Raw genomic sequence first — 23,882 nt, 5'->3', positions numbered from 1 at the left:
CATATTAGCACAGCCAGTGTTAACGCTCTAACGTTCAGAAGCACAAGCTTTCACATTTTAACAGTAAATCGATGGGATATAATTCAACTGACTAATGATGTTTTTCTCGCGACATATTTCAGTTCCACGTTAGTAGCGCATCTGGGAAGACAGACAACTCTCGCGATACTTGATTCGATCAAACGTTATTTCGCTGTGGCGTTGGCTAAGTCTATCCAAACACACCGCGGCTGGTAAAGTTGGTCATTACCCCTCCAAAACCCACTTTCTGTGCCGGTAAGAGACACGGAAAAAGCGGAAAACACTTGTGAATCACTTTATCTCACGTGCGGATATTTAGTCGAGTTTTCGGTTGTTTTTATAAACATTTTCCCGTCATGTCAACAACTAATGTCAAGCATTAACTTGGTGTGGCACCGTGCAGGTGCACTTGTTCCGCTTTATGTTCATGTATTTGTTTTCACAAAGCCTTAGCTTAAGGATGTAAGTATGTAAACCGTGTGCGGTACTATTACTACGTAAATAATATAGCCACAGTACTCAGAATATTCCAGTTGTTTTTGTAGTGCAAACTTTAAACATGTTAATGAGAGTGTGGGGAGTGAGTGGGAGGGTGGGGTGGGCTGCTTTTAACCATGTAAAGCACTTTGTGCTACATTTTTTTGTATGAAAAGTGCTTTATAAATAAAGACTGATTGATTTGTTCTGTGTGTTTCTGTTTAGAAAGCAGTGACGCTCACGGAACCCTGATGATGCTGAGGATAGTGATGAAGAAGAAGATCATAATGGCGGGGTCAGCAGGCAGATGATGATGATGAGGAGGATGAAGCTGAGAGTGAACCGCAGCCAGCTGCTGTCTCTGTCCAAAGAAGAAACATCTGGGAGCTTCCAGAAAGAAGGGACGCTGCAGGTCGGACGGCAGGAGGCAGGTAAGAGATTCTGATCAGTTCTATTCTCCTTTATCATAACCTCTATTAGGCTGATGGAAATAATCTTTATTTTTTTCATTTGTTCTCTTTTTTATTTATTTAACTTTACTTTCACTGCAGTGTTTTGCTCTCCTTTGTCGTTGTCTTCTTTGCTATTTTCTTCTCCCTTATTTGTCCTAATATTTATGCTTCTTGTTATCTTCTGTTCTATTTTGTTCTCTTTTATCTTTTGCCTCTCATCTTCATTTTCTTATTTTTTCTCTTTAATTATCGTCTTTATTTTTTTACTAGTTCTCTTTTTTGATCTTTAGTTCTGTTTTTTGTATCCTGCTCTCTCATGTTTCTGTCGTTTTCTTCTCCTTTGTTTTGTATCTCTTTTCTCTTCTGCTCTGCAGTCATCTTCGTCTGTTTCCATCTCCTGCCTGAGTCACTCTAACTTTACTTCCTGGAACCTCTGAGTCTCCACCGGCAGAGCAGTTTCCTGACTCACAATCTAAAGGTCATGAAAGAAAACGCTGTTATTTAACACGCTCTGCAGAGCTCCCTTTAGACAGATTTTTCCATCTTAGTGTTCAGAAATCTGTGAGCCGTTCTGTGCTTTCACAGGTCTCACAGAGCGGTTCTGCCGTCTGAGAGGAAACCTGCTGTTCATCCTGAAGAAGCAGGTGAGAGTCAACATAGAGACACCAAGAAAACCAGGAAACGTGTCTTTTTGTTCTTTATTAAAGAGAAAACGTGAAACTTTAACACAGGCTGGTGAGCTGGAGGAGGTGTTGCTGCTGGAGAGATGTAACGTCATGAAGCTTCCACACAATAGCAGACGGCTGGCTGTCAGTACGTAACACACGCACAAACACACATTAACGAACCTTTTCGCATACTATGTGAGCACAGTAAAATGCGTTAGTGTGTGTGTGTTGAGGCTTTGAGAGCGGCGACCCTCCCGTGTTCCTGCAGTCGAGCAGCTCTGCAGAGTGCACGTCATGGCTCATCAGCCTGAGAGACGCCAACATCGAGGAGCTGAGGAGACGCATCACACACCTGCGCACGCTCATTAACACACACACGCAGGAACACACACAAACCACCACGGATAGCCCTGACAATGATGGAGGTGCAGGTGAGCATGTCGGTCAAAGAAGTTTTTGTTGTTTTAATTCAGTGTCAAAGAGACGTTATACTTTTTATTTTATTTATTTTATTTATTGCTGCCCACATGACCTGAACCCAGATAAGCAGTGGACAAATCCATCCATCCATCCTCGTCCACTAATCCTTATCAGGGTTGTGGTTGGGCTGGAGCCTATCCCAGCTGCCACAGGGTTTATAAAAATAGCACATGGATGTGTGTTAAACTAACAGGTTTGAATAGTTCACAGCTGATGTAATGCTGTTCTGTGGCCACCAGGTGGAGCAGAAACTGCTGCTACAGTATCTCCGCTGCACCTGACAGTGGGTATGTCCACACACACACACACACACACACACACACACACACACACACACACACACACACACACACACACACACACACACACACCGTTAAAGCTTTCATTTATAACACTGCTGATTTTCTGTGTCATACCGTGTGTTTTTGTTCCTGACGTCTTTCCCACGGCCCTTCTTCTCTCAGAGTGTCACGGTTTGGATATCATCAGAGACAAAATCCAGATTCACATCTCTGTCATCGACACACACACTCACACAGTCAGGAAGCACTGCAGCGCAGAGATAGCAGAGGTACACACAGACACACACACAGACTGCCAAGTCCTGTTCTTCGCTTTTATTGCTATTTTTGTGAGAACCTCTTTCACACACCATTTATGGCACATGAGCTGCGTTATATTAAGGCTAAGCTCAAGTTAGGCTTATTATTTTCCTCTGAATTGATCAAACTGCATTTTGTGTGTGTGTGTGTGTGTGTGTGTGTGTGTGTGTGTGTGTGTGTGTGTGTGTGTGTGTGTGTGTGTTTCAGGGATCAGATGATGGTGTGTTTCTGACATCAGTGTGCTTTTGTGATGACTTCCCGCTATACCGACACTGCAGGATCAAAGTCACCATTTACCATGGCGACGACTCCACAACAGTGAGTGTGTGTATATATGTGAGTGTGTGTTTCCAGGTGTGTGTTTTTCCTGTGTGTCTGAAAAATTGTGTGTTTAAGAGGATTAGTGGTGCGGTTATGTGCATGTGTGATACCAGCAGTGGTAGCTTTTCAGCACACTCATTTTCTCTTTTGGGTCACTTAATCTGTCTCTCTCTCTCTCACTCACACACACACACACACACACACACACACACACACACAGCTGGTTGAAAGAGTAACACGAGAGAGAAAGTGAGATTACAGAAACGCAAATATTTCCGTTTTCAGCTCTTTTCCCTCCGTCCTCTTTGCCAAACTCCAAGCTGCCAGCCAGTTCAATTGTTTCCCATGATGCTCAGGGGCGTGTGTTTTTAATCCAGTCGGCCATGACGAAATAGGAGGCGGAGGGAGCGGGAGGATACTCGGCCGGTGTGTGTTGGTCTTTTCAGCTGGAGACGGATCAGAAGGGACAACCAAAGCCGACACTGAGTTTATTTTTTGTGTTCGATGTTTTCTGAGACGCTTAATTCCTGGACCAATGGATGAACCCGCTCTCCTTCTGCTTCACGTTTCTCTTGTTTTATCCACAGTTTTGTTGAACGCCTGCTTGGAAATGCATCACGAGCAGGAGAAATCTGCTCGTACAGCTGCTGCCAAAGTCAGCGTTAAAATATCAAATAGTCTTTAACATCGAGGATGCGTTCAGGTGCAGATGAGTGTTGCAGATGCAGTAGCTGGGCTGTATTTCTGATTGTCCAGCAGTGTGTCTGTGCAGCAGCTTCAGTTTAGATTTGTAAAACTTTACCTGCTTTTGTTTTGGGTTCACATTCATTTCAAATATATTTGTTAATAATGAGCGTACAGTTTTGAGATTGCAACCAAATCGCAGCATTGTACTGGCAGTAGGACCTGGGTATATCTAAATGCATGAAACTGCAGTAAAAGCTGCCTGCATGGAGTGAGCACCTGGCAATATGGAATCATTACATTAGAAAAGTGACATTAAACTATTAATAAATGTCCTTAAAGACTGATGAGCAGACACAGGTGAGGTGGCAGCAGCTGACAGAAGCTTATTTAAAAAGTCAGTTTGATATTAAGAATAAAGAAAAGTTTGATTGTTTTAAAAGTTCACATGCTTAATGTATTGGGATGTGTACCTGTGACTCACTTCCTTTGTGTGTCATTGTATAGATTCAGCTGGTTAATCAAATCTTCAGCTGATGTTAGAAAGCAGGAAATCCTAGAAAGAAATATAGACTGAAATAGTGAGAGTCAGAGCAGAAACAGGAAGTCACTTTTTAAAAAACCAACTTTCTGAGGATGCAGAGGGCCATGAAGGCATGCACCGACTGTCTCCGACCGCCAGGAGACGGCCACAGCATCTCTGCTGGACAGGTAGGGAAAGTCCACATGCATCAAACCCCGTAGATTCCCATGTTTAAAACTCCTTACTAGCAGCAGAAATAAGCCCGCTTACAGCCCTACAAAAATCTGCTTCAGTCTCTGTGGATAGTTTCAACTGTAAGGGATTAAATATAACTTTATTTATTTTGGTATTTGTTAAGGTTTAAGTTTAGAGATGTGTCTGCTTTGATAGCTAGCCGTCCATCCCTAAGCTACAGTCAGCTACTTTAGCCACAGACCTGACCGGCCAGGCATCAAATGCTGGACGATTACAAAATAGAAGCAAAAATTTATCGCAGGTTTCCGACGATGGTCTTTGAGGCAGAGATCAAAGCCTTCTACGAGCCTTCAGCTGAGTTTAGAGACCGGAAATTTTCAAAAGTAGCCCTCAGCACACTTACACAGCGACTAAGGCCACGCTAAGTGAATGGAAACATGCTCTGTATGTGTAGAGGAAGGTTGACAGTCTTGAGTGGCTTTTTAACTTTAAGGGATATTCCAGAGGAAATTGGTTTTAGACAGGGGACTTTTTTTGATAAAACACTGATACATGTTTGGTCTCGCAGCTGATGCTTATTCAGGTTTATATGTGAACCTTAACTTCCTCGTCTTTCACACTCTGCAATACAGGGTTTTGCTTCGGCCCTGTTTGTGATCGCTGCATAACCCTGATGCTGTTTCCTGATAAGCTGGTGGTGCAGATGATGCATCAGTTCAATGTCATTGTTGTGGAAATAACACAATAGAGATGTTTTATTGTCGTGTGTGTCAAGGTTTGATGGTGATTTGCATTTAATCTTAAAAGCCTCTTGCTTTTCCCAAGAACTGAGTGAGACAGATTAGCTCGGTGTGTGTTTGCATGTTTGCGTGTTGTAACCCTAACCTTGAGCTGCAAACGAGGAAATGAGGCAACTGTTTGCATGACTGAAGTTAACCCATCAATATCCGGTTTCCTTCTGTCTGTCTTCAAGTGGTTTTCTCTTTTCAGCGTCCTACAAGGGTCTCTGACAAAGATGAATTTCTACTTATGAAGAACGTTTTAAGGCTTTCGGAAAAGTTTGTTTGCAGGCTGGCTCTGCTCTTGGGAAGCAATGAGGACACGTCATAGCGTGTCTGCTGTAACATGTCCTGCATTGTGATAATTTAAATATAGTAATCACACAAATAAGTGTTGTTGTTTTTTCTAAACAATTAACATTCAGAACTTTTAAAAAATGACTGCCTTATTCTGACCGACCAGTTTTCACTGCACAAACTCACAGACGAATTCATTTGATCCAGAACTAACCAGCAAATAAAAGGAAGGTAAGAACTGAGTAAGAAACTTAAAAAGCAAATCAGCATGTTTAAAAAATGAAAAGGTTAAACCTCCTCCTATGTCTCTCGGCTAGGCGGCCAAAATTGATGCAAGTTGATGCATCAGTATGCCTGCACTGCTGCTCGCAGTGGACCAGATGCATCTGAAGCTATCGGCCTTACATTACACACAGAAATGAAAACCTGTCACAAAATGTTTGGCCAGATATCCAAATTCATTAGATGTTTGTACAAACATCACTCAGATGAATGAATCCTCACGTGGGAGCTACTTTCTGTGTGGGTTGGTGTCTTTTTATATCTGCTGTTTTTATTTATTTGTGTATTTTTAGTTTTTTGATGGTTGCCTCTGTTGAATATCAGCTTAAAGTCTCAGACTCAGTGAAATGAATGCATGTTTGATGTGATAAAAGATATCAGACAACTGAAGTAAATGCAGCTTCATTCACTTTGTCTTCACTGTGGTGTGTGTTTGTGTGTGTTTTGGGTGATTTGAGTGCTTTTCACTCGTCAAGGTAATCCTCTGAGTTTCCGATTATCGTCATGGCAGCCGAATGATTTCAGTGTCGTTGCCGTGGGGATTTTTGATAACAGGGCCGTGACCTTGTGGAGATGATGAGTTTGGATGTGTATTTGGTCCTTTATTAATTGGTGTGACAGCTCTGTACATACCTTGGAGTGGAATACGTCTTCCCTGTGAGGGCTGTTACGTCGGGTTCAGACTGCATGATATCAGCCTGATTATAGCCTGGCTCTGACATCGTAGGGCACGTGTTGTACAGCTTTAATCTGGCCTGAACATCGCTTTAAGTTCTTAATAAACTTTGGCATGTGCAGTTGCAGCTGTGGTTCGTGTAGTGACGGGCACAAGCTGCCTAACACAGAATTCAATTAAAAGGAAAGATGCTGTACGCACATAGTCTCAGCTGAGAAGACTGAGTACCTCACATCTTTATCGAGTGTAGATTTTATCTTGATTTTGGTGTTTGAATCCACCCAGCAGTAAGAGTATGTAGTCACAGAGGAAAGAGAGGCTTTCAATAAGTAGCCTACTTTGGAAAGTTCAAGAGCTAAAATAGGCCAAACATGATGGTGCTGTACAGGTCTGTTTCATTTTTAGGTGCAGAAGAAATGCACAGTGAAACCATAGCACTGGTGCTACTCTCTGGCTCTGTCAGTGTCTGGCTCCATAGTGTAGTGGTTTACAATCCAGATCCCTTTGGGGCCATTCTGTGTAAAAATCTGCCCAGTCAAACACAAGGAGATGCATGCTGCAGTAGGTGACCCCTCGTGAAAGACGGGGCAGCTGGAAGAAGCTTTTAGTCAGTGACTATATTTTGCTCACAAAACCAGTTTGTGAAATTCCCCGTGTGCTCTGGCTTCTTCCCACGGTTACGTGCTGATTCCAAACTGACCTGTGAAAGCTTTCTAGGGTGTAAGAGTTCTGAAACTGAGATCGTGACCGCACTACAAAGGTCCTCTTTGTGGTATTACTGTAGCTTGTAATGCCTGGTAAAGGCCTGCTGGTCTGTTGGAAGCTGTGGAGTCAGCGTGTCAAACCAAAACTGTGCCTAAAAGTCGAGTTTTGAACCAAACTGTGAGTATTTTTACTCTGGTTCACGCTGGCTCTCACCCAGTGTTTGCCACGATAAGCTTCAATCTCCAGTGACTTGAGATATACAAGTAGTGCTGCTTCTTATTTGTTATTAAGGAAAACCATCAGGCCTCTAAAAGAAGAAGGTTTTGTCCTTGAGTCTCTCAGACTGCAGCCACACTGTCAGATGAGGCTATTAGAGTTCACGTTATGGTTAAGTGTTGATGTTATACAGTGGGGCAAAAAAGTATTTAGTCAGCCACCGATTGTGCAAGTTCCCCCACTTAAAATGATGACAGAGGTCAGTAATTTGCACCAGAGGTACACTTCAACTGTGAGAGACAGAATGTGAAAAAAAAATCCATGAATTCACATGGTAGGATTTGTAAAGAATTTATTCGTAAATTAGGGTGGAAAATAAGTATTTGGTCACCTCAAACAAGGAAAATCTCTGGCTCTCACAGACCTGTAACGTCTTCTGTAAGAAGCTTTTCTGTCCCCCACTCGTTACCTGTATGAATGGCACCTGTTTGAACTCATCATCTGTATAAAAGACACCTGTCCACAGCCTCAAACAGTCAGACTCCAAACTCCGCCATGGCCAAGACCAAAGAGCTCTCGAAGGACACCAGGAAAAGTATTGTAGACCTGCACCAGACTGGGAAGAGTGAATCTACAATAGGCAAGCAGCTTGGTGTGAAAAAATCAACTGTGGGAGCAATCATCAGAAAATGGAAGACATACAAGACCACTGATAATCTCCCACGATCTGGGGCTCCACGCAAGATCTCATCCCGTGGGGTCAAAATGATCATGAGAACGGTGAGCAAAGATCCCAGAACCACACGGGGGGACCTGGTGAATGACCTGCAGAGAGCTGGGACCAAAGTAACAAAGGTCACCATCAGTAACACACTACAACGGCAGGGAATCAAATCCCGCAGTGCCAGACGTGTTCCGCTGCTGAAGCCAGTGCATGTCCAGGCCCGTCTGAAGTTTGCCAGAGAGCACATGGATGATACAGCAGAGGATTGGGAGAATGTCATGTGGTCAGATGAAACCAAAGTAGAACTTTTTGGTATAAACTCAACTCGTTGTGTTTGGAGGACGAAGAATACTGAGTTGCATCCCAAGAACACCATACCTACTGTGAAGCATGGGGGTGGAAACATCATGCTATGGGGCTGTTTTTCTGCCAAGGGGACAGGACGACTGATCCTTGTTAAGGACAGAATGAATGGGGCCATGTATCGTGAGATTTTGAGCCAAAACCTCCTTCCATCAGTGAGAACTTTGAAGATGAAACGAGGCTGGGTCTTCCAACATGACAATGATCCAAAACACACCGCCCGGGCAACAAAGGAGTGGCTCCGTAAGAAGCATTTGAAAGTCCTGGAGTGGCCTAGCCAGTCTCCAGACCTCAACCCCATAGAAAATCTGTGGCGGGAGTTGAAAGTCCGTGTTGCTCGGCGACAGCCCCAAAACATCACTGCTCTCGAGAAGATCTGCATGGAGGAATGGGCCAAAATACCAGCTACTGTGTGTGCAAACCTGGTAAAGACCTATAGTAAACGTTTGACCTCTGTTATTGCCAACAAAGGTTATGTTACAAAGTATTGAGTTGTATTTTTGTTATTGACCAAATACTTATTTTCCACCCTGATTTACGAATAAATTCTTTACAAATCCTACCATGTGAATTCATGGATTTTTTTTTTTTCCACATTCTGTCTCTCACAGTTGAAGTGTACCTCTGGTGCAAATTACTGACCTCTGTCATCATTTTAAGTTGGGGAACTTGCACAATCGGTGGCTGACTAAATACTTTTTTGCCCCACTGTACATGGTTTGAAATGTGAAACTGTGTAGTCGATGTTTTTGACCTGATTCTAAAAAACACAAGTTGAAACGCGTCTTATCATCATAATCTACTTTAAAGCTGATGTTTTCACATAGAGCTTGTTGTCAGTGGAAATTGGATATATTTATATGGCTATGATGTGAGCCACAAAGAAAATTTAAACAATGAAAAAGCAGTTTGATGTGAGATGAAACAACTGTCTTGCTCTGTTTCTGTCTCAGAGGAGCTTCCTGGGTTTTACCTCGTTCTCTATCAGAGATGTGCTCAGGGTCAAGGAGCCTCACGTCTCTCTTAGCCTCAGGTAAACACACTTAAATCTTCCCCTTTTAACCATATTCATCACATCTTCTCTTAAAATAAAGTTTATAATTACTCTGTGTCCCCCTTATCCAGTTTTACTAACCTTTCGTCACTATTCTGCATGGTTTAACTCATCAACAACTTTCCCCGCCCACCACCCTGCAGGCATCCGAAGTTCATTTTAAGTTTACCTGCTCTGCACACACTCTTTTCCTCACCATGCATGCTCTCTCCCAGCTTTACCCCATTTCCTATCATAGAAATGTTTTGAAGTCAACGAATTGCACGTCATAAAAAGCTTCCAGGATTGTCCGTTGCTTAGATACTGTAGACCACAAGAGGAAGTGAGGAGAGAGCGTGGGGCTCCACCTCTGTAGAAAGTAGAAAAAGGCAGCTCCTTCCTGTTTTGTCACCACAGCATCTTTAGAGAGACAGACGAGCAGCCGTAAAGACTAGATTAGATGAAAAAGCAAATTCCGAGAGATCGAAGGAGGACAGGAAGAATGAAGACGAGGAGAGAGAGGCATAGATCCAGAGCGCGGTCCAGGCATGAGCAGGCGGAGTGCAGTAGGTGTGTCTGTGCTGGCATGTTGTATCCAGGTGTGCCTCACTACTAACGCATACCTCATGCAGGCTGGCAGAACTGCAAATTTTTGTGACTTCATAAAGAAGCATTTCAAATAAACTTACAAAAGCAAGGCATCTTTATCCAGAAATATTTGTTACCACCTTAATGGAATTTCTTAGCTAGTCTTTCAGACGTGTGTTTGTTGGTTCTTCTATCATTTAGAGGTGCTATTTTGTCTTTAGTTAACTTTTCCTGGTGCTTATTGTGTAATTGGTAGCCATTACTTCATATTTATGTTGGTTCCTGATTACCTTAATGGTGATTTGTTTCTTAGTACCTTTTTTTTGTCTTTCTGTTGTTAATATTTAGCTTTATTTTTAGGGTTATCAGGGGGTCAGGAGGTCCCTGACTGGTCCCTAGTCCTGTGTAGCTGAAGCTTAAGGAAGGATGTATATTGGCAAGCGGTTGCTGGTGAATACGGCTTATCTAGAAAAGAATAGTCCGTTATTGTCTTTGCACATGTACCATGAAATTGTCTAATTGAAACTGGTCACAAAGAGCTTGCAATGACCTACTTGTCGTTGCTTTGGTTGTTCTAGTTTGCATTGAAGATGGCAACTTGTTTGCAAACACTCTCAAAAACTCAGCTTGAAAAACTGTGATGCAACCCTGCAAAAAGCTAATCCTGGTGCAGCACCGTGCGCCTTACTGCGACAAGTGTCATGTGAATGACCTCAACCAGTAAGGGAATACACATTTTCCCCCCTCATGTTGCTTGTTGCCAGATGTTATCCAGTCAGTCTCTGGGTTGATTCAATGTTTAAAACTCTTTAAATAAGAATTTTCTGAAGCATCAGTGGGAAAAACAACAGGAAAATTAACGCCTGGAGGCCATAAAAGTGTGCAGCAACTATTTCTACTCCAGTTCTCTTGCTCTTTAGCATTGCCTCGTTGTTCTGTTTAGCCGTGTATTGCTTGTAATTGTTTCTAGTGAGCTTCAGTTCTCTAGTTAATAATTAGTCTTTACCTCCATCTGTATTTTCATTTATTGTTTCTGTTTTTACCATCTAGTCAGTTATTTTGTTTAACTAACTTTTCATTTCCAGCTAATTGTTACTATCGTCTTAAACATGTTCCCTCCTGAACTTTTCTTATGTTTCTAGTATGTTTGTTTTTTTCACTAGCTTCTTTTTGTTAGTTAGTTTGTTTATGGTTAGTGTTGGATTGTTGGTTCTCTGGTTTCTGACCACCTTAAGTTGTCTAGTAATCTTGTTTTGAGTAACTTTTGTCTTCTCTGTAGTTGCTTCGTCTTTCTCGTTAGCTGATTGTGGCTCAGGTTAGCCTTGTATACCTAACTTTCTAATTCTTTCTTCCCGTTTGTTTCGTTGGTGAATCAGGTAGCAGGTGATTGAAGCTTTGTCTTGCTAGTCGTTGTATTTTTAGTTAGCTTTTCATTCAGTCTCTCTAACTTTTCCCACTAGTCGCTCTGCTGTCTTGTTTCTCAGAAAGCTTGGTTTGAAATATTTTAATATGTCCCCCTGTGTTCACTGGTCCGTTCCAAATTATGAATTTAAACTATGAAGAGGAACTGAAAAGTGAATCAGGTTTTCTTGGCTCACAGTGGGCCTCTCAGGAGTGACTGTCCATGTGAGCAAATCCACATACGAGCAGAGTCTGTGTTCCCACAGCGCTGTACTTCCCATATTTCTGATATGTTCATGAATTCTGTTGAATTAATTAGCATCAAACGCCCTACTCATGGTACCCTTACCGCTCAGTCTTTACATTTTTGTGATTTTTTTCTTTGAATATGAAGTGTCCACTCTTTCTTCATCAGGACGATGGATGGCGTGAACGAGGTGGGGGAGGTGCGGGTGTCCCGCGTGCAGATGGAGGGAGACGGCGAGAGTCAAACTCCTTCTGAACACAAGGTAGCACAAAGTTGTCTTTCTCTTTCAGTGGTGCTTGTTTGATGCACCGTGGACTCGTCTCAAGTCGACAATTGGCTCTGTGGTTTTCTTTCTGGCACATTTGAGGTCTAGGTTGGTAGATGAGTCACAGTGAAGCTGCTTTAGCACTGTCCAGTCTAGCTTTCATTTTAAAGTGCAAGAAAAGAGATAAATAATAACAAATTATGTTTGACCTACTTTCTCTCTTTCCGTTTTCCTGCCCCAGTGTTCCACGCTGTGCGACAGTATTCACGGCTCTGTCCACGACAAAGACAACAGTCCAATGATGAGAGCATGTGAGGCACACAGTTTACAGGATATGGTTTTCTGCTTTTATATCAGTTTTCCTTCCTTAACCTGTGTGTGTGTGTGTGCGTGCGTGCGTGTGTGTGTGTGTGTGTGTGTGTGTGTGTGTGTGTGTGTGTGTGTGTGTGTGTGTGCGTGCGTGCGTGCGTGCGTGCGTGCGTGCGTGTGCGCGCGTGTGTGCGTGCGTGTGTGCGTGCAGTGCTGTGTGCTCAGGTCTCTAAGGTGAACAGGTTTAAGACAGAAGATCAGAGGTGGCTGCTGGTCAGGGAACAGATGTCAGAGACGCCGCTTTCTTTCTCTTTACCCAAACAGTTACTGAGCTTGCTCACACAGGAACATACAAACAGGTATGCAGGGCTTGTTCTTTGCTCAGACTGGGCCTTCAGGGGGTGATTACTAACATTTGAGTCTTGTTTTATTTGACAGTATATGCATTTCTGATGATTACATAAGCAGACATGTTTACTATACTTGTGTAAATAAAATGTACATTTAAACAACTTGAAAAAGTTTTTAGTTCAGGATCACCTAAACGATGTTGTTAACTTCCTCCAAGCTATGTTAGCTCTCTGCTAGCTACATGCTGAAGTAAACACAAGACAACAGAACTGAAACAGACGTGTCCATAAGTCGGCATGCTGACACAGATCCAGCACGTTGAGTCAGGACTGGATGGATATGCGATTCTAACGTTAGATTAGTGCATCCCTGCAGAGATGAGATAATGTGGTCGGGCATGTTTTCACACTGTGCTTCCTGGAAGTTGTTCATGATGTTATTTTTGGCTGGGTTTACATATATATGTAAATAGAAATAAAAAAAAACACAACCTATGCAAAAATAAAAATCTGTAAGAAAACGACCCTTCAGAACTAATCTATTATCTCAATAACCTGAACTCAGGTACCAGATCAAAATCAACTTGAAACTGAAGTTTATTCTTTAGTAGTTCAAACTCTTCCTTGTTTATCTTATTCTGGGCGTTGGTGCAACACCCCAGGTCATCCTCTGTAAGGAACAAGATGTTTTAGCTCCTCCCTCTGTGGACCTCCCTCATTTTATCCAGAGGGCGCAGAGCAACTGCACATACGAGATGAACAAGCAGGGAAAACGTGTGGAGGGACATACGTGTGGGTGTAATGTTATTACACGCAACAAAAGTTAGACAACCACTGTTTTCAGCTGCCCCTGACAACAGCAGCTGGGCGGGGCTTCTGTGAGATCGTCAAGGATATCACCTGCCTATGACATCATAAAAATCCAAGAGTAGAAAAAACTTTGTTTCTTTCAGCCTGAAGTTTTTTTTTTCCTGTTAGAATTCAGGAAGTGAAGGAACTCGGTGACCTTTCACCCCACTGGGATGGCCTTCGCCATGATGTCGTCAGCCACTGTAACCACGTGACCGGCTGCTATCAGGAACTGCTCGCTGAGCTCGAAAAAGTCTCAGGTGAGGTCACGTGATCTTCACGCGGATTTTAGCTTTTTCCACAGATACTATCTGGAAGTACACAGAACTGATATATCCTGATATATCCGCAGCTTCATCCTGTTTTAAGTCGAGCACCAGTAAGTCAGACAGACACCTTCAGTTTGTTCCGACCAACCTACACACGCAGAGGATGGAGGTCACCAGTCCTGACAGCACAGGTACACCCGGGAGCCTCCTGCTTCTTAGAGATGAGCATTTCAAAGCTAACGTGTGATTTGGTGTCTGAAACCACCGCTGGCCTCACAGAGACTGTTTAATGCAGGGAAGTCGAACTCATTTTAAATCATGGGCTCATACAGCTCGCTGAAACTACATGAGAAATATTTAAAGTTACAGAAAATGTTCTGATAGCGGCTCATCCAGATTGTCCTTTAATTAAAGAATTTAAATTAATTCACAGAAAAGGTTGTTTTCCCCCTGTTGACTCAATATTAAGAATAAAAAAAGACATTTCTGTGGTAAATAATAAAAAAACAGGAACTTTACTGTCATTTCCTTGTTTATCGATTACTTAATTACTCTGCTGTAGTGTGTGGTATGAATTCATACTACCCCAGGGGTGCGGTCCCTTATCAATAGAAAAAGCTGTAAAACCAATGAAAATGCAGTTAAAAGTAAAAAAGCTAGCTTATTTTCAAAGTCATCCAGTGGGCCAGCTTTAAGTCTTTTCAAGGCCTATTCTGGCTCCCGGGCCTCGTGTTTGACACCCCTGGTGTAAAGGTTGGAGCTACATATTTGGATTGTGATTTAAATTCTCTGCAGATGAGGTCACAGGTTACAAAAACATGTGGACATCTGCACAGACTCGGACCAAAGTGCACCCCATGAATGTATCTAATCATAGCTTAAGCTATAAACGTTACCTGTAAAACTGAACATCTAGAGGTTTCAATAAGACTGTTGTTGGTTTAAAAGCTGTAGCATCAGTCTCTAATTGTAGTTGTGGCTTACGAGTCAAGTCGTAACAGTATTCGGTGGTAACCGCTCCACACTGACTGTGGTTAACTGTGGCAGAACTGTATCATTCTAGCGTTACGTAGCAGATTTGCCCTGCAGAGTACCGTACAGGACTTTCTGACAGCGGTAGCCATCTTTGATGCTGTGTCCTGTTTGCACGGTATGAAGCGTCTCACAGCGCAGCACGCTTTCCTGCTCCCGTTTGCAGCAGTTACAAGTGTCTCCCTCTAATTTCAGTGGTGTTTTGTGAACAGCTTGCAGGTAAATTACTGCAGGTTTTTGTTGCATCCCAGTCGATGCTGATAAATAAGAATAAAAAGATGTATTTGCTATGTTGACATAAATTAAAAATGCTCAAATATTTAAATATTATTTAAGTGTTTCTAAATCATAACCGAACTTTCTTTAACTGCTTCTTATTTCTGTTGTGTATTTTTTATCGACTTTTGACGACACTTTACAATAACCATCAGACATACATGTAAGCAAACAATTGTGATTTAAACTTTATCAAGTAGTTATTTTACTGTTAATAATAAATGATGTTTGCCATCATTAGTAGTGGTGTAATTCCCCTTTATGTTGGTTGTGTGAATAAAAGCAGAAAATAACATTTTATGTCAACGCGGCTGTTGTCTGCGGCTTCCTTCTTCTTCAGGCCTGTGGTGCATGTGTGGTATGAACAGCGAGACAGCGCTCAGTCGAGGCTGTTTTATAGTAACTCACACCACAGGTTTTCCTAAAGTAAAGGTGAAAGCAAAAGTAAAAATGAAACGGGGTACAAAGGTTCACAGACTGGTACTACTGCCACTCCACCGGCTTACTTAAACATTCCTAAACATCATCTATTAACCTTATGTGGCTGGTTAAACTGGTTTAATTGGAATTGTTTACCAGTTTGTAGGCATTATCATGTATCATGTAGCAGCTGTAAACACCACATTATGATTCACTGATGATGTTATTATAAAGTGTTTTGTTTCCCATCTTCACCTTTCTCTCTCTCTCTGTGCTTAAGACGCTACAAAGCTCTCTCACTCACTCATCTCTGTCCTCAGGTGTTTGGTATGACGTTATAACCTTTGGTGCTCCGGCCGATCATCACCAGGCCTTTAAACACGGAGGGCTGAAGAAACTCCTCAGGAAACATACAAACCTCAGGGAAAGGTAACGTCTCCACCCTTTATTTTCTCTTCCTCCTCCTTCCTCCAACAGCGTCACACTCAAACATAATATTGTTGGCTGCTGTCGGTTAATCTCTATAATCTCGACTCTGTCAGGATTAGCGTTGCTGCATCGTGGAGTCGGCGCACTGATGCTTTAATTTTTATGGAATTATCTCAGTCTGCACACAGCAGAGGGATGAATGGCAGTGATGTACGTTTAGAGTTAAAGAGATTGTAAGCGCTCGCTGTAAATTAAATTGAGCTGAACACAAGTTAATATCTATAAACATGAACTCATGAATAAAAAGTTTTCTCATTGCCACAAATTGGTGACAATTTATCGCAAATAATTGGTGACGATCGTTCCTGCATTAAGTAAATCACACTGTGTGACACTAAAAACTTCTACGAGCGATTTTCCAGCACAATGTAAGATTGTAACGAGGCAGAAGGTCCAACCAAGTGACACACAGATCATCGGATTAACATTTTGGATTCATCCCCAGATCTTAATGTGATTTAGTGTGTCAAACACCAAATTTGTGCCACTAACAAAACTTTTGTCCATTGCTGTAGAGAGATCAAATATAAGAACGTGTTAGTCAGTGTTATTCAGCGGCCCCTCGTTTATCACGAGTTGCGTTCCAAAAATAACCAGCGGTAGGTGAAGTCTGCGCAGTAGCCACCTTTATTTTTTACAGTTATTATAGATGTTTTAAGGCTGTAAAACCCCTCACTACACCCGTTATACACTTTTCTCAGACAGGCTCGAACATTTTCACACTTTTCTCTCTTGTTTAAACACCCTCAAAGTTCAAACCTTTGTAGAAAAATACGTCCAGTATTATGAACTTAAGGAACCTGCAGGTGTCTTTGACGCTGCAAAGGTTTGTGGACATTGTTGTGTTTGTTGGGGAGAAAACTTACAAACATACAGTACAGCACTTCAGAGTCACACTGCTAGCGAGCAAAGATTTCAATAAATTTGACAAAGTGAACACATTCACGCTCTGTACTGTGCAGGAGACACGACATGAGATTGATTGACAGTGGTCTAGAGCCAATCAGGACGCAGAACATAATGTGCTAACAAAAAACCCCCAAAAAAAGCAAAATTGCACACAAACACAAAAAAAATCACCGAAAAGTGATCCGCGTTACTGTGAGGCATCACTGTATTGCATAAAGAGGCATCTCAGAGATAAAAGCAGATTTGTGTGTCCACATGTGAAAACTGGAGACTGTGCAAACCAATCAAATCAAATTTGCTGTTTTTTCTGCATTGAGGTTTAATATCAGTCACTGTTGTGTCCAACAAGCTTGTCATGAAGGATAAATACTTAAAGGTGAACTTTAACTCTAAATGCTCAGCTTGAGGTTTAAGGACAGAAATGTCCTGACCACAGGGGGACATCACGGTGCTCGTCGGCTGAGCACGTTTTCAGGCAGAAATAATCCTACTTCTCACTTTGACCCCAGTAAACTCTGTGATGAGTTTATAGCATCAATCATCTTTCTGATTACAACATGTTTCGTTTGGAAATAATGGCCCCACCTAGAGTTAAATTGACCGCCCAAGCTAAAGCTGCTAGATTACGAGCGCGCAGTAGTCTTGGATGTAACCCATGTCCTTCACATCTGGTTTTAAAAAGCCAAAATGTTGCAGTCAAGGATTCAATACAAATTCATGTTGTTATCTGTTGTATAACAGATACAACAGTGTGTAATCTACACAGGTGGACTTGTTGGACTCTTCAGTCTCTTTCAGTTTAGCTTGTTGGTAAAGTTTTCCTCGTCCTCCTTTCTTTCCTCTCCAGATGTGTCTCTTACTCCCAGGAGGAGAGCTCTAGAGCCAAGGAGCTGCTGACAAGGATGGCCCAGCTGCAGCCGTTGGTCTTCGGGCTCGCAGAGGAGCTGCTCTCCGTCGCGCAGGAGCTGAACGCCGCCCGGCTGCGGCAGGTCCTGGGCAGCCTGACGGAACAGGTGAGGAAGGAATAAGAAGAATACAGCTAACCGGCAGTCGTTTGGACACCAAGAAATCTGACGTTTCCTCATACTTTGTCGTCCACCAGACCGAGCAGTTTGTGCACGCGCTCAAAGAGGAGTTGGTAAAATGCGCCCTGCTGGAGATCCATAACCAGTGCATCGCAAACGCCAACAGCAGCCACGTGCACAGCAACGGGCTGCTGTGTGAGAACTGTCCCGCCGATCAGGAGCAGGATGGTGGCCGACACGACACGGAGTACGACGACGAGGAGTGGGCAAGTTGGAGTGTGTGTGATGTCTGCGTGTTTCCGACAGCGTTGTATGATTCCAGTTTTTATATGTGCTTGTTTTTGTGTAGGACAGGGTGTGGGTGAATGTTGGAAAGAGCATCAACTGCATTGTTGCCATGGTCGACCGACTGCAGCAGCAAGAGGAGCAGACGGTGATGTCACCAGAGCCGCAGGAAGGGGACACGAACTCTCAGAACACAGGTGACGGTAAATCACGTCTCAGAGTTCTTATTCAGACAAGTGCATGTTTCTGCTCCTGTTTGTGTATAAAATCATTTTTATATGTTTTAATATATTTGAAAAATTCTACATTTAGCACTAAATTAGCGATAAAAAAACAAATTTGTCAATTGATTATTCTGCAAAAGGTTTTAGTAGATTCAGCTGTTCAGTCCATAGTTACCTTGGCTGTCAGTATGCTGTGTGTCCACGTGTATTTACTCTGGAGGAGGAAGTCTTGAAGTATTACCTGACATTGTGCACGTGTTAATATCATGGATTATGCTAGCTGATAATCTGGCAGGCAGCGTTCTCACTGAGATTATGCTTGCAATAACGTTAATAAGCTCGATACAGTTTTTCAGCGATGTGCATCTTGGCTGTGCATGAATCTTGTGATGGTTAATTTAACCTCGGGATTATTTCATCTCGAGTCCTTTAAATCAAAATCAGTCCGTGTGCTGAGACAGTCGGAGAATACCTCCGTTTTAAATTCCGATCAGACTTTGACAGTGAACAGGGTTTAATACATGCACAGAGCACGTTTGAATAACAATTTTTAATGCTTCACTGTTTTCTTTCTGTTTGAAAGATCACTTCATCTCACTCATCAGTGCTGCATTTCCTGTTAACTTAGTTTTGCTAGTTCTTCTTCTTCTTAGATATCTCATTTTCAGATATCTGTTTTTTGTTTTCTTAAAGTAAATTTCTGATTAAAACACCAAACTTTCTCACGCTCTCCCTCCAGCCTCTCGTTCCTCCTGCTCCTCCTTCTCTGGGTGCACCTGGCAAGAGCACCTTCTCCCTCTGGTGGTCACTCTTAGGGACTGCGTGCGTGAGGCAGTGGGGAAGGCCCAGGTAGCAATGACCTTTGTGGTCCTGCAGGAGGCAGTGGATGTGACGGTCGCTCAGGGCCCTGCACACATAGCCCAGAGACGTCACGCCGTCTTCAGCCAGGCGGTGAGGATGACAGAGATTTAAAAGGGAACATGTTCTGGTTTTTATTTTTTTTTTATTGGGGGGGGGAATTTTAGTGGGAGTTTGTAGTTTTCTGTATTAAAGAAACTGTGTTTGTCTTCCAGCTCTCAGCAGTAGTTTGTGGTGTCATGCTGAAGCTTTACAGAGGCCTGGAGGATCCTGACTTTCTACGGCAACTTCACACTGTAGGAGTATTGGCTCAATTTGAAAGCCTGTTGAGCACCCACGGTAAATACACACTAGTCACACAGAGTCACACTATGGAAAACAGTCATTGGTGAGACCAAATTGTTGTTACCATGTTTGAAGAACCTGTGATCTTATTGCCTTTGACATGGTTGCCTTAAAGACGGGGACCAGGTCTCATGATTGAGTGATTGATGTGTTAAAATGGCAATTGTGGAGTTATTCGGCTATCAGTCTGCAATTAATGTATTTTTCGGTCCATAAGGTGAATTAAGCAAAACAAAACAGTCAGATGAGTCAAACTTTATTCAACTCATTCTTCTTGCGTCATCCACTTCCTTACCATTGATTCATTAATGTTGAATTCTCTCGCAGCTGCTCTATTCCCGTGTTGTTGCAGTATATTAATGACTAACCTCGTATTGTGGATGGATTATCTCAGTTGTTCTCCTGACTGAAGTTTGATCCATTTACAGCATCCTGCCATGCAATTGCATTTGTCCCTGACCATCAGGAACCCTCGCGTTAAGGGTTAAGGGGAAAAAGTTGGCGTTCATCCTCCAGCTTCACTGTGCTAATGTTATGCTAACATAGCTGTGTCGCTAGCGATCATGTAGCACATCATTATATTCCAGCTAGCCAAACCTCAGTAACCCGACAAACCTCACTGCTGTTGAGTTTTCTGTCTTCTGAATGTTAAACTTAATTGTTACACCTGTTAAAGCAGCAACGCTGATCATTTTATTAAAGATGAAAGAATTTAGATAATTTTTAACTCTCAGTGATGCTGCAGTGTTCGTTTGACTTTGGGACCTGAAGCAGACGGAGTTTTGGACCCAGATTTCTCCGCGAGGCTCCTGACTATGGTAGCCATAATGCTCCGATAAAGCCACGTACCACATAAAATCGGTTCGAGCTCAGTAAGCACAACCAAAATTCATACATAAGGCGCACTGTCGATCTTTGAGAAAATTAAAGGATTTTAAGTGTGCCTTATAGTCTGAAAAATATGGTACGTACAATCTGTTTGTGATGATACAGTGATTAACTGTGATTAATCTGGGAAAATTCCACAGATTTATTTGGGAAAGTACCCAAAAAACAAAGAGTTGTCAACCAGTTCATTCGAGTTTCTTGTTGCAAAATGTGTTGCAAATAAGTTATTGGTGCAGACTGACTGAGACTGATGGCAGTGTGTTGGCCGTCTGTCTGTGATTTGGAAATCTTCGCCACTCTGTCTGAGAGTGATTGCAGTAAGGTGTGTGTCAGGCCTTCACTGAAAGTGAAAGTTTTAGTGCAATCACGGGGCAGCCACTCTCAAGGAAGCTGCTGTCCTTTATTTTAGTGTGACACATGCAGTGCTTACACATTTAAGGTGTGTTTGTGTGTCAGGTGATGAGATTGGGATGCTGGAAGACATGGAAGTGGGTGTGGCTGACCTAAAGAGAGTAGCGTTCACCATCACCGAGGCCAAAACGGAACAACCAGACGACCTGCTGCCGACACTCAGTGGAACATGGTGGGAATACACACACACACACATCTATACACGCAGTGAGTGTGCAGCTTCCTCACTTTGTGCGTTCATCTCCAACTAGGGGCAGTTTTATTGTTGAAGTGCCGTTGCCCCCGGAGACCTTCAGCTCACTTCCACAGGAACTGAAAGATGGACTGTTGATTCGAGTCGATCCTGTTCTGTTTAACATTGGAATCAACCAGCATCAGAGTTACGCTGAGAGGTAAACAAACCGCTTTTCACTCTTTAATGAGCAAAATTCAAACTCTTGTGAACATCAATATATTTTTCTACCTCTGAATAAAATTGCTGGAAGTAGAGGTCTTATAGGAAAAAAATATTAATGTGTCAGCTGTTGGTGCACATCTTCATCAACAGTTTAATCTTCATTAGAGATTATTAATCAGATGACTTTAAGCTGCATCTCAAGCTGCACGTTCGTTTTTTAGGATTCGACTAGCTTTGGTTACTTCTCTGTAGGCAACAACATTTACTGTTCATACCTGGCTTTTGACATTTCCCTCATTATTTGAAACTTTAGCCAACTTTTATTATGAACATTAAACATTATAATATCACAACAACAAAAAATAGAAGGTTGCTTCCTGTAAGCTGCGAAATTTCTCTCCATTTTTGGTAAAAATACTCAGAAGCTGATGTTTGTTTTCAGGTTTGGTGACTGTTCGTTGCAGGAGAGAATAAACCAGCAGAGCTGTGAGCGTCTCAAAGCTTATTGTAACACACTGAGGGACAGACTGCCGGACATGGGTAAGGCTTTTTTATCACTACTGCGGTTTCTTCCTGTTAAAAGGGTGCTTTCCTTCCCACTCTTGCTAATTGCTTGCTCACAGAGGGTTGTCTGATCGCTAACAGTGAAACAATGACTGAACTGAACTTCCTTCTTCTTCTGTCAGCTGGTATCCAGTCGCTGGCAGACTTGTTGTCTTCTCTGGAACGCAGCATTGAGGCCAAGAAGAGGAAGAACGTGGAGGTTCTGTGGATTGCTGCTAAGGTAAGCACCTGAAACAGACTTACTGATGTAAGATTTTTAAGACCTGACTCTGTGGGGATCACCTGGTGGGAACCACCGGGAAATATCCCAGTGCTCCCAATGGGGACTCCTTTACTCCATGTAACCAGTTTAGAACCACAAATTAACCTCACAAGCAATAATATACTTGTACAGGCGAAGAACGTCCAAGCCGCACAGAAAGAGCTCAGCTGACTGTCAATGTTGAACTTACTCAAGGGGCATTTACACTAGGACCTCTGCTACAACACTTCACATAATATTAATGTGTTTTCTCTGCTTTGGGCCTTTGAACAAAGTGTTTTTGTCACGTGCAGGTGTGTCGTAAGGTGAACGGTGTGCGGCTGACGAGCTGTAAGAGTGCGAAGGACCGCACTGCGATGTCGGTGACGCTGGAGCAGTGCGCCTTACTGCGGGAGCGACACACACTCAGCCAGCAGCACTTCAGCACCGCACTGGACTGGATGAGAAGGTGTGTTTTTGTTTCTCCTGAAAAACACAACAATCCTCTTCCTCTTGCCTTCCTTTATTTCTGTTTGTTCGCCTCGTTTGTTTTTCCTGTTTCCCCGTTTTGTTCTCCACTTATTGTAAATGTTGCAAAACTTTTTCAGTTTAATCTTTTTCTCTCTTTGTTCTTTTACTTCATGCCATCAATTCCCTCTCTTTCTCTTCACATCTCTTCCTTCTCTGCCCCCCCTGGCTTTCATTCACACTTGCACACAAACACCCCTGCTCATCCTCCAGATCTCGTCTGTCCTGGGGGCAGATGCTTGGCTGTTACACCCAGTCAGGGTTCCCTGTCTCTGGGTTAGATCCAGGGGAGACTCCCTCAGAACTCCCACAGTGTTTGGCCCCCAAAGCCCCCAGACGGCACCTTTACCCAGTGGCCTTTCTCCTGGTGACCTCTCACCTCCTGGTTCTTTGGCTCATCCTCAGCCTCGTTATACTGCTGGCAAAATACCAGTAGAGCAGCACAGACTGGGAACACTGGGAAGTGGACTGCATCACTATCACTCTTACTATTTTCTGTCAGGTTTGTTCAGACGAAGCGTGTTCATGAGATTTAATTCAGCTTAAGGAGACGAGAGGCGGCTTTCTTTATTTTTCTCTTTCATTTGTTGGAAAGTTTTATTCACAAGAATGATACCAAAGACTAAAACAATATGTCAGTCAGTAAGTATCCTCTAATGTAAATCCCACACTGGACGTGTTTTAGAGTTTGGGGGGGTATTTACATTTTTAGGGAAATGTTCTTGCTTATTTATAGCTGTATATGTGTATATATACAGTCATAGGAACCATATGTCTACAAAAAAAAGAGTAAATTAGATTCACTTTAATAAAATATAAAGTTACAAATCTTGATAAAGTAAAATTTTTAGATGGTGCTCCAGTGTTCACTCAATAATGTGCACCCCTCCTCAAAGTCCACCCCACTCTTCTTCCCTGTCGCACATCATTTCTCTGCTATGCTGCTCATTCTGTTTAGAGACCAACAGAGGAACAAGTTTGAATGAAAAGCAGACGGTTATTTGTTATGGCTTTGAAATCTGAAATTTGATTTTATTATTACCAGACCACAGTTTGTGACTGACACAAGGTTGATAATGCTTTTTTTTTTAACCCTTCAATTTATAGCGAGGATTAGGATACAATTAATTTGTAGCACAAACGTTTACTCTAGTACTTTACTGAAGTGCAAAGACATGAACAGTCTGTAATTTTAATGGAGAGAGGCAGCATAA

The 23,882-nt window shown here is 42.5% G+C and overlaps 1 protein-coding gene across 1 annotated transcript; it reads left to right on the top strand.

Annotated features, from left to right (window-relative positions):
* Positions 1-199: 199 nt before the first annotated feature.
* On the top strand, positions 200-23,221 carry LOC146635625 (type II inositol 3,4-bisphosphate 4-phosphatase-like). The gene is made up of 27 exons (XM_085348117.1): positions 200-276; positions 724-929; positions 1,536-1,594; positions 1,682-1,763; positions 1,852-2,049; positions 2,338-2,385; positions 2,563-2,669; positions 2,908-3,018; positions 7,905-7,913; positions 9,419-9,498; positions 11,903-11,996; positions 12,241-12,310; positions 12,520-12,667; positions 13,637-13,767; positions 13,860-13,967; positions 15,825-15,933; positions 17,750-17,915; positions 18,005-18,193; positions 18,277-18,409; positions 19,176-19,387; positions 19,510-19,633; positions 20,984-21,110; positions 21,190-21,330; positions 21,778-21,875; positions 22,022-22,119; positions 22,455-22,609; positions 22,882-23,221. The coding sequence occupies exons 2-27, from the start codon at positions 806-808 to the stop codon at positions 23,102-23,104; spliced, it is 3,144 nt and encodes a 1,047-aa protein (XP_085204243.1). The 5' UTR covers positions 200-276; positions 724-805; the 3' UTR covers positions 23,105-23,221.
* The last annotated feature ends 661 nt before the right edge of the window (positions 23,222-23,882 follow it).

Source organism: Diplotaxodon limnothrissa, linkage group LG3, assembly GCF_057381915.1.
Source record: "Diplotaxodon limnothrissa isolate DT_005_m linkage group LG3, D_limnothrissa_male_GT1.1, whole genome shotgun sequence".
In the NCBI taxonomy this organism is placed as follows: Eukaryota; Metazoa; Chordata; class Actinopteri; order Cichliformes; family Cichlidae; genus Diplotaxodon; species Diplotaxodon limnothrissa.
The sequence above is the reverse complement of the archived record's forward strand: the minus strand, read 5'-3'. Positions and strand labels throughout refer to the sequence as shown.